The sequence below is a fragment of the Calidris pugnax genome, unplaced genomic scaffold (assembly GCF_001431845.1).
Source record: "Calidris pugnax isolate Ruff unplaced genomic scaffold, ASM143184v1 scaffold38, whole genome shotgun sequence".
NCBI lineage: Eukaryota > Metazoa > Chordata > Aves > Charadriiformes > Scolopacidae > Calidris > Calidris pugnax.
This window is the reverse complement of record NW_015090995.1, coordinates 8016642-8030158: the sequence shown is the minus strand read 5'-3', so window position 1 is coordinate 8030158 and position 13517 is coordinate 8016642. Positions and strand designations below refer to the sequence as shown.

Here is a 13517-nt window from a genome sequence, read left to right as displayed (position 1 = left end):
CACGGTGCTGCCAGCCCTGGGTATTTCTAATAGATTCTCAACCTCTCCATGCTTGAAGTTGGCTTTGTAGGAGGAGATTCTAACTGTATTGCAGCCAGGACAGCTGTTTGTTTCACCTTCCCAGAGGGCTCTAAGTTAACAGTGTGGGGAAAATGAAGAACACAGGCAGATTTTTGTTTTTATTATTTGTTGCTTTTAATTTCTTTTCTGGCTCACTCCTGTTCTTCTACACCTTAAAAACAAACATACCAACAAACAAAGCCCAAGACACTTAGATTGTACAAAAGCATATTACTAGCTTGGCAGAAACTGTGAAAAATTGAGGATGTTCACCTTTCTTTTACTTCTACTGGGTAGTTTTAGCAGAAGTCCATTAAATTTAGTAGAATAACACCCTTGAGTAAATGCCAGGTTTGACATTTGTAGGGGGTTTTCAACAGTACTGAGGGCAAGAAGCCCACCTCTGGAACACAAATCACTGCAATACAACTTATTCTTTGCACTATTTCAATAGAATTCGGCAATAAAACTGCTTCAGTTTCAAAAAGCAGGCATAGGGTTATAAACTAACTACATAGTGTTTTCCTCCCTTCACTGAATAGTCCTATGTCCAATTTTCAGCACATATTCAGAGCTACAGGGTGTAATGAAAACGTATCAAGTCAATTCTCCATTTTTTCATAGGAATATCTAAAGGTCCTTGATATGCTGAAATTTTACATCCCCTCTGAATTAATGTTAGAAACAACATAACAAATAATCAATAATCAAAATTAATTACTCAGCTAGGGAAGAAGAGTTCTAATGGGAAATACTTAGAATTCGTCAGTGCAGCTTCCAATTATGTTATCTGAAGGAGACAAGCTTTCAAAAAGCGTGGTGTTATGGGAGCCTTACTAAAAGCAGTGAGCTTACTTAACTTGAAGGTTTTCTTCAAACTATAATTTCTTACCCACCTTATGGAGTACATATATGATACATGATTTCCATAGATATTTAAGCTCTCCTTTGTTTTCCCACACTTACTTCATGAGTTAGAACTCCTTTTTCCTGCCTTGGGAAGAAACAATTTTAAAATCAGCCACATTTATCTAAGTGTTCTGCCAGAAATTAACCCTAATCTCATGTTTAATACTTTTTAAACCAGGGTGTTGTAACAATTACAGGTGTTTCTAGTTGTATTATTCTTACTATACGCTATGGCCTAAAAAGCCACTGTTACTTGATAATTAGTGTGTTTCAAAGACAGATGGTGTATAAGAACAAAGGGCTATTTTTCCTGCTTTTTAGGAAGGGGGGTATTGCAAGAAGGGTTGCATAGATCTAAGACTCCTACTTGGAAATTCGCAATTTGTCTTACTGAGCACTGATTGCTCTCAAAGCTTTTTCACTTAAACTTTCTCTGCTCCACTTCTGAGGCATTCCTGCAAACTTAATCTAGATTAAGTCCTCCTTCCCAGTGTTGCTGAAAGCACTGAATCATCAAACCCACAGATATGAGATAGGTTTGCAAAGCATTCCTGTAGCCTGGAAATCACACTGCCTTAAGTTCAGTAACAATTTCCTTGTGTGTACCCAGCTGGCATTGAAGTGAATAAAGTTTCACCACTTTGGACCAGCTGAATATGTGATCTTTTGTGCCAGTTAATTACTCTAATTTAAAACATCCTTCGGTATACATCTGGCTAGGCATGTTATTCTCAATTTCTCAAGGTTGATTACATCTTAATAGAAGGAATGCCATTTGGACGTCCGCCTTTCCACTTGCTCATGCAGCTATTTCTCCTCCTCTTCAGCACACCACTATGATAATCATTTGGATGGAAAGCTATCAGTACGAAATTGCCTAAGCATTCCTGTTACAGTATTTTAGGGCAGTTAAATAGGGAGAGGATGGAGAAGCTGCTTCTGAGGGTGGCATCCTGCCTGGTGAATTTTACTATATAGGCATCTAGTCTATATGAATAGATTTTCTGAGTAGTCAGTCTAGAGAAATGGGCACCACCAGACGGGAAGGTGGTGCCCATCCAGGGACAGGTAGCTAGGACAGGTATAATGAAACATCCTGCCGAGAAAGCAGAGGGTGAGTTAGATGGAATGCTTTGGATGGTAAGGTTAGGAGAACTGAGTAAACAGCTAGCTCTTTGTAGAACTGCCAGTGCTCAGAAAGCAAAACTGTAGGTTTTGTCTAAAAGGAAAGGTGTCTGTCTCCATCCATCTGCCTCTTTCATTGTTGGTGCTTCTGCAGATTCCACAACTGAAGTGAGGCAGTCTTCAAACAGCCCCTCTCAGTTGTCATTTGAAAACTTTCCAACACGTTGGCTTGAGAACACTTGCGCTTCTGCTGCTGCTGCAGCACTTTTGGTATCTCAGAAATTGATTTCTTTGGAACAGAAATTGTCAGTCTTTGTAATGTGGTACAAGATTAATTTGACTTATGATTGGAATCACTTTTCCACTAAAAGCAAATGAACTGAACCTGTAACTTCACACACACAAGTCAAATTTTAAACAAAAAGCTCTGTTAACTATTATTTTAACAATTCTTTCCCACTAGCTCCTATTAATTTTCCCAATTCTTTGAAATTCTTGACTACAGACAAAAACATTAACTATTATGAGTGTGAATAACTCTGTTATTTGCTTGCCCAAACTTAGGGGAAACTTAAAAGCTTCATATGGGATCCTGTTTTCCTGGAATTTCCTGACCCATTTCAGACCTTCTAAAGTCTGTATTAGCCTATCTCAAAATTTTCATTCTGTGTTTCAGAGATGGAAGGGTCATTGTTTTAACCTCAGGGTCATTTCTAGTCATCCTTTGCTCATTTCTTGATTTCTTTAATTGAATATTTTTAAAGAAAACTTTTGTAGTTGGTGAGAGTATCTTGACTACAAAAAGTAAAAAATAGTTTTATTATAATTGATGGATTTAGGGCAGGGAATCTAAATATAGCTTACTCTTGTAGTCTTCAAGTTGGGACCTTTGTGACTGACCTGTTAATAAGAAACTGGAGAGCGGAAACTCAAATCCCATGGGAAATTAAAATTGTAGAAGTACTCTATCTATGTTTAATCTGAAAGATATTTCACATATGTAGGGCTAAATACAAATATAGCCGTAATATTTTCTTTCTATAAAACAGGATTAAAAAGGGGCTTAAGAAACATCAAGTTAATAAGGTCTGGGAGCACTTTTGCCCTTTTGTGTGAGTAATGAATTATTTACAGTATGTAGTCTCAGAAGGTTGGCACAAAACTGGATATTCCCAGAGTGGGGAACCAGTAAAAGTCCTTATTTTCTTTGCTGTGCACATATTAGAAGCAAAAAGGATGCTATTGTAGAGAAACTGCATTACCAAAAGCTGGTTGGATTACAGCCTCAGTGCTCTATCAACATACTCACCAGTTCTTGAAGCAGCTGCTGTCCAGCACAAAAAACACCTGCTCGTATCTGAATGACTCCTGTTGGATAGATCTGCACACTTCTGCCCCCAAGAAAACAGCAAAAAGCATTCAAACAAGCAAACTGTCACCTCAGATACATTTCTGGGTTGGGTTATCAGTTTTCTATTGGAATAATTACAAAGGAGTGGCAACAACTGGGAGCAGAGAAGCTCTGAAACAGAGATGCATAGAAACATACATGTTTAGGAAAAAAAAAAAAGATTTAGTCATAAATTTATTCCTGGCTTGCTTGGGGGTGGTTAGGGAACTGTATATCTTAGCTCTTTGTCCAGTGCCATCTGACCAAAACATACAGCAGTAAAAAACTTGCCTTTCTTGGCCAATTTCTTACTTTGTCCATTTGTGACTTTATACAGCCTTAGTTTTCTTCCTTCTTCATTTGGATTCTCTAGCCTCTCTCATTTAGTACAAGTTCTCCACAGCTGCGACTGGAGGAAGAGAAATACCCACTTCTATCCAGGTAACATAAATAATGGGAGTAAAACTAACAGGATTTAACAGGATTAACAGGATTGCACAAGAGAAGTTGCTGAATCTTTTCTCCGTTTTTCTACCAAAAATTGCTTAACTTCAGGGGCAGTAAGTTTTAAAGCATGGGCAACAGACATGCAAGTAGCTAATCAGTCCCTAGTCAGTGATCAGCAGCATCACTGGAGAGCTCAAGGCTGGGTTTGAGAGGGAACAAGCTTTGCTACCTCACAGGACACTCTGTGTGTTACTTCCATTCCCAGTCCTCAGCATGTATGTCTCCCTTCCATTTGGCTAAAAATAAATCAATAAACATGCTTTCCCCAAAGAGTGGTGAACCAATAAAACTTGTGATTTCATAGAGTGTACTGGGATTGACTGAAGGGCCAAAGAAGGGTTCTGTAGAAGTGTACTCAGTTTGAAGAGCTTTAGTAAAGCTACTAAACAGAAAATTGGTTCTGTTTTACCTCAAGCCAGAGCAGGCCTCTCATAGCTGGAATCTTTTTCTGTCAGCAAAGTCATCACTGGATATTCTCCTCTTAACATTCATGCCCAGCTGCATACTTGCCTGAAGCAATTTTCTCAAACGTGTACAAAAGTAAAATTCAGTAGCTTTTTTGCATTGAATTTCACCTATGCACATACTGTCTCAAAAAAAAGGAATTAAGTAGAGCAGTGTACGCTCTCTTCTAACCTCCAAAATGGAGTTTGATATTGTGACTTGAAGTAGGTCAGACTTTTTTAAAATTCATGTTCAGTTTGTTGTTCATTTCAACCTTCTTGGTTTAACTGGAATCAGTTGCCTGAGGAATTTTTGGAGTCTCCAATACTGGAGGTCTTTAAGGTCAGGTTAGGCAAACAACTGTCAGAAGTGGTACTGATGCGGCACAGAAATATGGATGGAAGAGAAGGTGCATTAAGGTCCTTTCCTGTCTCATTTCTGTACTACTAATTAGAAAAAAATTATGGTATTTTGCTAAAAGGTAGCCTGATTCCGCTGTCATGCAGAGGTCAATTTGGAATAATTTGGCAGAGCCAAATGCAGTACAGCAGATCAGAAGGGGGATTTTTGAAGGGAAAGAGTTTTAAAAAGAAAAGTTTAAGAAGGGAAGTGAGACTGTAGCAGAACCTGGGTTCTGTGCTACCAAACGCAATTGTCTCGTTCAGACTGTGAGTCTGTGAGTACTGGTGTGGGACTGAGATCATTAGCTCATGTCAGTGACACTTCATAGAAGTTAATGGATGCAATATATCTCAGTAATTTCTTTCACCTTTTCCATCTCCCTTGGCCATTTTCCCTTGAAGCAGTCACTTCCCTGAATGGGGGCTCTATTCAACTTAATACATAGTGTAAACAGGAAATACCAAGTCTCGCCCCAAGTTTAGAGCGTTTCTAATGCTTTCACAATGTTAAGAAACAGATTTTGAGCTCGCTTTGCTATGCTAACTTTATGGCATATATTCTTTGATGACCAGGGAGTAATGCTGGTGTAAATGGTGTAACAAGAACCACAGCTTGTGCACAACTGTAGATCTTTTAAGATACGTGGTAATCTGGGTGAAGCAGGGGAAGTTCAGGTAGCTCTGTATAACTTTGTTCCAGTACATTAAGCAATACTGGCACAGTCAGTGTAGGCTTTTTCTGCTGAGCTGCTGTCCAAAGGACCAGAGTGCCTGTCTAAGTCTAGGGTTGCTAGAAACCACTACAATCTTGCATTGTGTGTAATGTAAACTTCCTTATGTATTGCCAGCTGGAAGCATAGGATATTTTTATCTAAAGCTTGCTGAGGTGAAAAGTGGACTCAAAATAACTATTCCTAAGTTGCTCACGGATAGGAGCTATTGTTCCAGAATGAGACAACTTTATTCTGAGTATCTAATCTGCTCTCAGTTCATTTCACATGAAACACTTGCAAGTGCTCCCACATGGGAAGATTATCAAGACTCGGTACTGACCTTTGAATTCACAACCTGCTATCTTCCAAATTAATTTCCATGTGTAGATAAATCCTTATAACTGGACACCACCACAAATGGTATATTGGGGGCTTTTTGTTAGCATGTTATTCCACAGATGCAATTTGAGAAAGAACTTTCGATACTGCCACAAGAATGAGTTTTTGTGCTACTTGTACTTCAACTGAAATTTGCAGTTGTCAGTTGACAAGTTCTCAGTATGTTGGCCGGCCAGCAGAGCATCAGTGCCTGAACTTAGCATGTCTGTTTTATTATGCTCCTATTGCAGTAGTGCTTGGTCTCTTCTGAACGTAGCAGTACTGGTCCAGGCATCCAGGGCTTTCTATCCCAGATGACCTGGAGGTTGCAAGAGATCCTAATTAAGCTGTTGCTGAGAGCTGCAAGGATGCTATCAAACTGAAATCTGCCAAAGGTGTGGATACAGCTGATACATACATAGCTTATTGACAACTTGAGTGGATGTAGCAGAAAAGATAAGGAGGCTTATGAGTGGATTAGATCTTTGTTGCAGAACCTATATGACCTAAACAGCAAAGCCATAGAATGCTTTTGTGCTGTTTCTGTATATGCACCTGCCTCACTGTCCCGCCCCCCAAAACCACAGTGTGCCCCTCTCTCTGCCCCTAACTCTGTTATGTTAAAAAGTGAAGTTTGAAGAGGTTAATAAGGTGTCAGTTGCTAGAAAAAAAATGGCAAATGTCTGAGTATTGTACGATTCCTACCTTCTTCACTTTAGATGTGGTCTGGGCCTGCCTTTTTAGATACTAACTGCACATTGCATGGGTGCTTCCCTTGTGCTTATCATGCTACTGGTGCAGTGATTCAGAAATGTTAATGACAGTCTTCCTCACAGCTTGCAGCAGTACTGCCCTCTTGTACAACCTAGGAACTGAAGCATAAAGAAAATATTTTAAAATTTATTGATTTCAGGCCTTTGATTTTTAGAAAATAACGTTCCCCACTTCTTTTCTTCCACTTACCCTCTGTTGCTCACTGCTATTTTGTTTTTCAAACAGGATGTTTTTTCCCTTGTTCCACATGACTGGGAAAGAATTTTCTTGCTCTCAGCTCTAGTGGCAGGGAAGCCTTCAGTGTTCACAAAGTATACTAATCAGATTTAGGGGAAATTTGTAGATTTGAGTGAATTAAAATCACAGAATTGTAGTCAAGCTAAACATGTTTCCAAGGAGGTATACTTCTCATACGGTTGTTCTGACAATAAAGCAAGGATTCCAATTTAATAATAAATCAACAGCTGATAAAAGGAGGAGATACGCTCATTCAGGCATATTGCCTTTATTTTCTGTTGTTCTTCTAAACTAGGATCGCAGACTGTTGCTTCCTATATCACTGTGTACTGAAAGTTTAATTTTTAGTCAAAAATCTAAATCAACATGGAAGTTTTTAAGGAACAGACAATGCTTGCACTAGTAATGTAGGGCAGGCAAGTACTGTCCACCGAAGCTAAAAATCAAATGCACACAGATCCCTCCAGATCATTTCAGAGCACCATAATTCTCAGACTAATGAAATAACAGTTCATAGTTGAGCAAGAAGAACAGTTTCTGAGCATTGACTATCAATAGAGCATAACTAATGTGTTTTTACCTTGGAAGCCCCTGTGTGCACTAATTGGAGAGCTTTCGTTGAAACTGTGCCTAATTTGAAATCTGTGGTGTTAACTCCTTCGTCACTATTCTGACTTCTCATCTAATTGTCAGATTTAAAGGGAGTAACGTAGTAAGTTTCTACAGTGCTGGAATGAGTATATTTGTTTTTGGAGATACTGCACGTAACTAGTGATGGGAAGACAATAACAAAGGACACCAAATTAATAGTCTCAGATTCAAAAGTATTTATGTTTCAGACTAAGCTGAACACCATAGTAAATACAAACCCAACTTTGAAATGGGAGGGTATAGAGAAGACAGTCAAGACTGTTCTTGGCCATGTACAGTGAAAGGATGAGATGCACAAGTTGTGCCAAGAGAAATTCTATTAGTCATTAGGAAGAAATTTTTAAACTTGCATTGCAGCAGGGGCTCAGAGAAGTTGTCAAATATCCAGCAAAACATGTCTGGGCAAGTTCCTAAGTAACCTTGTCTAATTTGGCCCTGCTTCAGAGGCAGGGGTTAAACAACATGCCCTTCAGAGGTCTCCTCTGACATTGTGATTCTAGAATATACAATAGTAACATACTTAAGATTTACATCTAGAGTCCAAAGTAAGTTTGAGAGGAGAAACTGAAATTTAGTAACTGTTCCTAAGGCTTTTTGTAGAAACTTAAAATACAAATAATTCAGAATATATTGTTATCAAACAGAAATGCTTCAGATCCATATTGACATAAATGAGGCAAGAATCAACCTTTCAGCTGTTAAATAGTATAAAATCTTTTTTCTTTACTTTTAGCTTACCTTCAATCTAATCAGGTCATGGGCTGGGGAGAGAAGGCGATCGAACTACGCTCTGTGGAAACAGGAAATCTGGAAGGAGTATTTATGCACAAGAAAGCACAGAAGCTAAAATTTCTATGTGAAAGAAATGACAAGGTAAAGAGATGACTACAGTGTGTTGATTAAGCAAAAATGAGTAATAGTTGACTATGACAGCAGGACCATTTAATTTTTCTAACTTTGTTTTTACATTGATTATTTCTTACTTTAGTATAACTTCCCCATTCAAAGCAAATACAGTCCCAGACCCCACAAAGCACTCACTAAGGCTATTCCACACTTTCACACCACTCCACTTTAGCCAGCTCTATTCTAACTCCTGTTCCACCCAGCCTTAAGTGATACCAGAGGTGGTAACAAGTACAGACACTGCTAACTGGCCAGACTCCAGCACAACAGGTGTAGTGGGGAGGGTTAGTGAGCCAGCCCTGATAATGCCCAACTACAGGACTGCCTCCCCTGGGCTACTGAAACTGCAGGAGATTCAGAGCAGCCACCATGGAAAAAAAAACCCCAGTGTTCTAATATTTGAGATATTGCAGGCACTAGAGTACGGATAACCAAGCATGACTTCTTGCGTATCGCAGTTCTTTATAAATGTTGTGTGTAACCTGCTTAGTCCCACAAACATATTTAGAAAAATTGTTTAGATTAATTATTTTTAAATTATCTCTTTTGATTTTCTAAACAGGAAAAAATATATACAAAAATATATCCCAGTTGTACCACAAGCACAGTTTCATTTTAAAAAGTTTCTCATGGGATATCAAATGGATATATGTGATATACATATCCTTATATTTGGGATTGTGGCATTCTCTCAGATTTTCTGTGTTGGTAAAAATATTGTCATAAATGTAAACTGACAGTAGCATATCTTCTTTTTTTTTTTTTTTTTTCTCTCCCTTTGAAGGTGTTCTTTGCATCCGTACAGTCAGGAGGCAGCAGTCAAATATACTTTATGACTCTTGGTCAAAATGTACTATTCAACTGGTAAATCGCATCAAAATGAAGGATGCTTTGAAATTCCCTGTAGGTAGCAGTGCAAAATGCTTGGAGGTAATATACACAAATGTGCACTTTTTACCTGCAAAAAAATTGTTATAACTTATCAAAATTCATATTCTTTCAGTTTGGAAAGAATTCCATTTTCCTGTCAAAGTATTGCAAACATGTTTAGTTTGTCTTCTAAAATATGTTGCAAACCAAGATTGTACTCACAGTGTTAGGAGAGAACAACTTGAAAGAAGAATGTAGCCAATATAAGAAGCTCATGTACTCTGAAAGGTGTACGGTTTCATTTTCACAGATGATGTAATGTTATCTTGAACTGAAGTCTCTTTCTCTTTTGGACAGCAATATCTGTAAGTAGATATAAAAATACAAACAAGTTGAGCGGCAAAACTACTTTGAATTGGATTTTGACTTGTTTTGCATTTTAAGCAAGCTGTTACTGTTTCACCAAGACTCACTTGTCAGAGTCTTACAATCAGTGAAAGAGCAACTGTTGATGATGGGGCCTTACACAGATTGGGATGCTCGGGGGCTCGTACCCTGTGTCGGACAGGGGCATTTCACTGAAGAGCTGTAAAAGCAGCTGCTTCTAGACATGTGCCCCATCTGGAAGATTTTACAAAATGCAGGGGACAGACTTCACGTTTCTCTCAGGGCTGGATGCCTGAGCCCATAGACACAGTTACTGTAGAATGTATTTGTAAAAATAGATTAAATAGTAGTTTGTCAAAATCATATATGCATAAAGCATTATGGACCTGAACCTGTAATTTCAAAGACAGGACCCACACTCATGAGAGTTGATTTAAAGGCACTAACCATGTATATAAGGGCACAGGATGAGGCACCTTCATTTCTTCCCTTGTTGCTCTTTCAGCATAAAGTCGTCATGTATTTGTGTGTAAATATAATCTTTCCACAATGGATGTTAAGATTAACAAATGTATTCTTAATATAGTTATCAAAATATCCAAAGAGTTAATCTATTATAAATAGAAAATATAAATAATTTCAGGTGCTTTCTATGCTAATTACATCTAAATAAAGCTGCATCCACTAGTGTTATTGGTGCCAGTGTTTCTGCATAAACTCTGTTCTCAGGGGCTTGTAACTTGGCCATAAAACTATACAGATATAATATATACACTATATATAATCATATACTATGATTAAATTGTAGGGTTTAATGCAATCCTCATTTAGCTCATTTTGGATGTGCTTTGAAAATGTAAAGCATAAAATGTAATACAAAAGAGCTCATTCCAGACATGATGCAGTATGGACAACGCTGTAGATAAAAGTGAAATTGCTAGCTACAGTGTTTGAAAATAGGTATTTTTTACTTGAAATATGTGATACTGAAAGGTGCAGGGAAAGTGTGTTGGAATATCTGGTCGTCTACCTCAAGGATGATGATTCAAAGTTGACTAAGAAGGGGAGAAATAAAGTTGTTAAAGCTGGTAGCTGTTTAGTACAGTATGTCAGGTTAAGTTAGTGTTAGCAGTCACACTGTGACTGACAGGAGCTCAGATTGCAACCATCAGCTCCAGAACAGGTATCCCTGTATGTGTCAGCAGAGAATCAAATTAGGGGCGGATCCCCCTTCCCCGTGTTGGCATCTCCACTGCTGCAGGCAGATCAGAGATGCCCACACTGTTGCTGTCTCTATGTGGAGGACTGCACTTTCCAAAGTTACTAACCTAGCACTTTTCACAAGCACTAGTTTATCTCAAAATGTGTAGTGTTTTTTTATGAAGTATTTTCCTTTTAAATGTTTTAACTTACAGAAAAATAAGCCTAAGGCCATACTAAAAAAATATGTGCAGTTAAATACTCAAAGTGGTTCTTAATGTATGCAAGTAATCAGCTTGTGTGCAGACTTAAAATCTGAATAGTATATTGTCCACTCCTTGGGCAGAGCTGTGTAAAAACAGGAGGTCTCTGTCTATTTGTGATAACGTTCCTACCTGTTGCCAAGGTTAGCACTGGGGCAGATGAGCAAAACGTGGCTTGGCTCTCATGCTACTGAACACTGGGCTTGTTTCGTTCAACTTGCAACAAAAAAAACCCCTCCGAAAACTAAACAAACCCAAACCTGTAACAGAAACAGAGATGAAAGTTACAATTACAGGCAAAAAATAATTTGCAGACAATCAGAAATACAACTTCTCTTGCTTTTGATTTAAAATAAAAAGTCTAAGAGACTGTGAAGAAAGAACAGCTTTCATTTTTGTACCCAGTAGGTGTGCAAAACGTGCTTGCAAAACTGCTTGTGCTATAAGCAATCACTGATCTAGGCTGCTCTGTAATATTTTTTAAAGTGTGCTTATCTCAGCAGCCTCTGCATTATATGAGATACATGTGAATTTTTTCCCCTCTCCCATTTTGGTGTCAACAGGTAGGAAGAAATTTTTCCTGATGCTAGGCACTAGTTAAAAAGAATTTAGCAGAGAACAGTGGGAATTTAGAGCAACCCATATCAACAGATTAAAGAAGTGGATGTGATCAAATTTGTTTGATATTATTGTAATGGAAAAGCGTGACTGTAAGTTGACACACTGTAAAGATATTTAGGTCCATACCAAGAGGGGGGAAAAGAAAGTGCAAGTTCAAGAGAGGGAATGCGTGCTATTACATTGAGATTTTACTTTTTCATTCTGTTTCCTTCTATTAGCTCTTTCCTTTCCAGTTATGATTCAAGGCAGTAGGTTGGATTTTCATCTGTTACTTTGCATGTAAAACCATTGGAATTATTGGGGTTACATCCACGTGTAAATATGAAAGAATGAGGCCCTTAGAGACGAATGCTTTTGAAGGATTTAGAAGCAGTATTGCAAGTAGCAATAGCAATTGGATGCAACAAGGAGAAGATTGTGGCATTTTCTCCTTATCAAGAGAAAATCAGAATGTTGAAGATGAGAAGGAGACCAAAGATGTTGAGAAGAGTAACAGAGGAGAGTGGAAGTGACTGAGGAGGAGGGAAAAGCTGAAGAAAATAGAGTAGCCGAGGTGTATTGTTGTAGAAGGAATAAAAAAAAGCTAAGAGATGTTAAGGAAAAGAAAGTAACCAAAGAAATGGAAAGGTATCTGGAGTGACCAGGTGTCTGAACGCTGAATGAGAGTGTGTTCTGAGTAACTGTTCTGCTCAAAGCGAAAGTTCAAAGGCTGGAAGAAAAAAAAAAAGCCAGAGATTCAAGTTTAGCCTGACATAAATTTAACTATGCAAAATGCGTATCAGATTTGTAGTTTCACTTTGTGAGGTGTTTCTCTAGCTGTATCCTTTCACTAAATTTTAAAACCAAGGAGTCAACTGCTTAACAATGTGTTTTTCTAGTGACCTCACTCTGATGTGAACAAATGCTACAGGGGCAGAAGGGCATAACTTTAAGGACCCATGTCAGGAATCCTTTGGTACATGCAGTATCCTAATAGCAGGTGGTGCTCTTAATGTTATATTTGCCAAACAAGATTATGGTAATACTGCAGCAAGGTAGTATTGTATGTGCCTGCTTTCATTTTAGGAATGGTGAACTCTATTCTGCAGCCTGAATCTTGACACATGACTTTAATACCTGCAAACAACGCAAGATATGTACTGTACATTATGTATTGTTCCCTTATGTTGAAATTGTACAACTGAAACAGCAATAAAAAATACTCTGAAATCAAAACTAGTATTGTGCATGTAAAATTCTGTTATATTGGCATAATCTACTGTAAAAATCGTAGAAACCTTTGTTACTGTTACAGTTTCCCTAGGGAAACATCTACATCTGCCTTTGGAGACAAAATGAATATATTTCCATGCAGTGGATAAAGATGCCGAGGTGAAAATGTGAGAGTTCAGCCTAGACAGAGTGCCAGTAAAGGTGACAGCTGGCGCTGTGCTGTGCATGCTGCTAATGAGCTTTGCAAGTGAATTGCTGTGCTTATGCCTTTCTCTTTACACAAATACCCAGTGGGGTGAGGGCAGCGGAACCAGAGCAAAATGAGAGCTTGCAATAGAAAAAACTAAACTATCTTCTTTAACTTTACAATTATTTGCCAAACAGTAGAGCTAGGCAGTAAGATAGAGCTACACACACAATGTAAGTTACATAATATATCTAACTGTAAATAGCTTTGTATTATCTATTG

General features: G+C 38.2%; 1 protein-coding gene and 1 long non-coding RNA gene across 2 annotated transcripts in view; one reads left to right on the top strand and one right to left on the bottom strand.

The window, feature by feature from the left end:
• The window catches only part of NRK (Nik related kinase), a 100387-nt gene extending 87336 nt beyond the window's left edge, over window positions 1–13051 (top strand). The window contains exons 29-30 of the mRNA XM_014955170.1: window positions 8323–8462; window positions 9280–13051. Of these exons, the coding sequence (XP_014810656.1) occupies window positions 8323–8462; window positions 9280–9363 (224 nt within the window). The 3' untranslated portion in view covers window positions 9364–13051. The remainder of the gene's footprint in view (window positions 1–8322; window positions 8463–9279) is intronic.
• Window positions 5779–7251, bottom strand: LOC106895639. Its single transcript, XR_001413472.1, has 2 exons — window positions 6633–7251; window positions 5779–6246 (listed from the first exon to the last, which is right to left on the bottom strand). It is a non-coding gene; the product is annotated as an uncharacterized LOC106895639 (long non-coding RNA).
• Window positions 13052–13517: the final 466 nt, after the last annotated feature.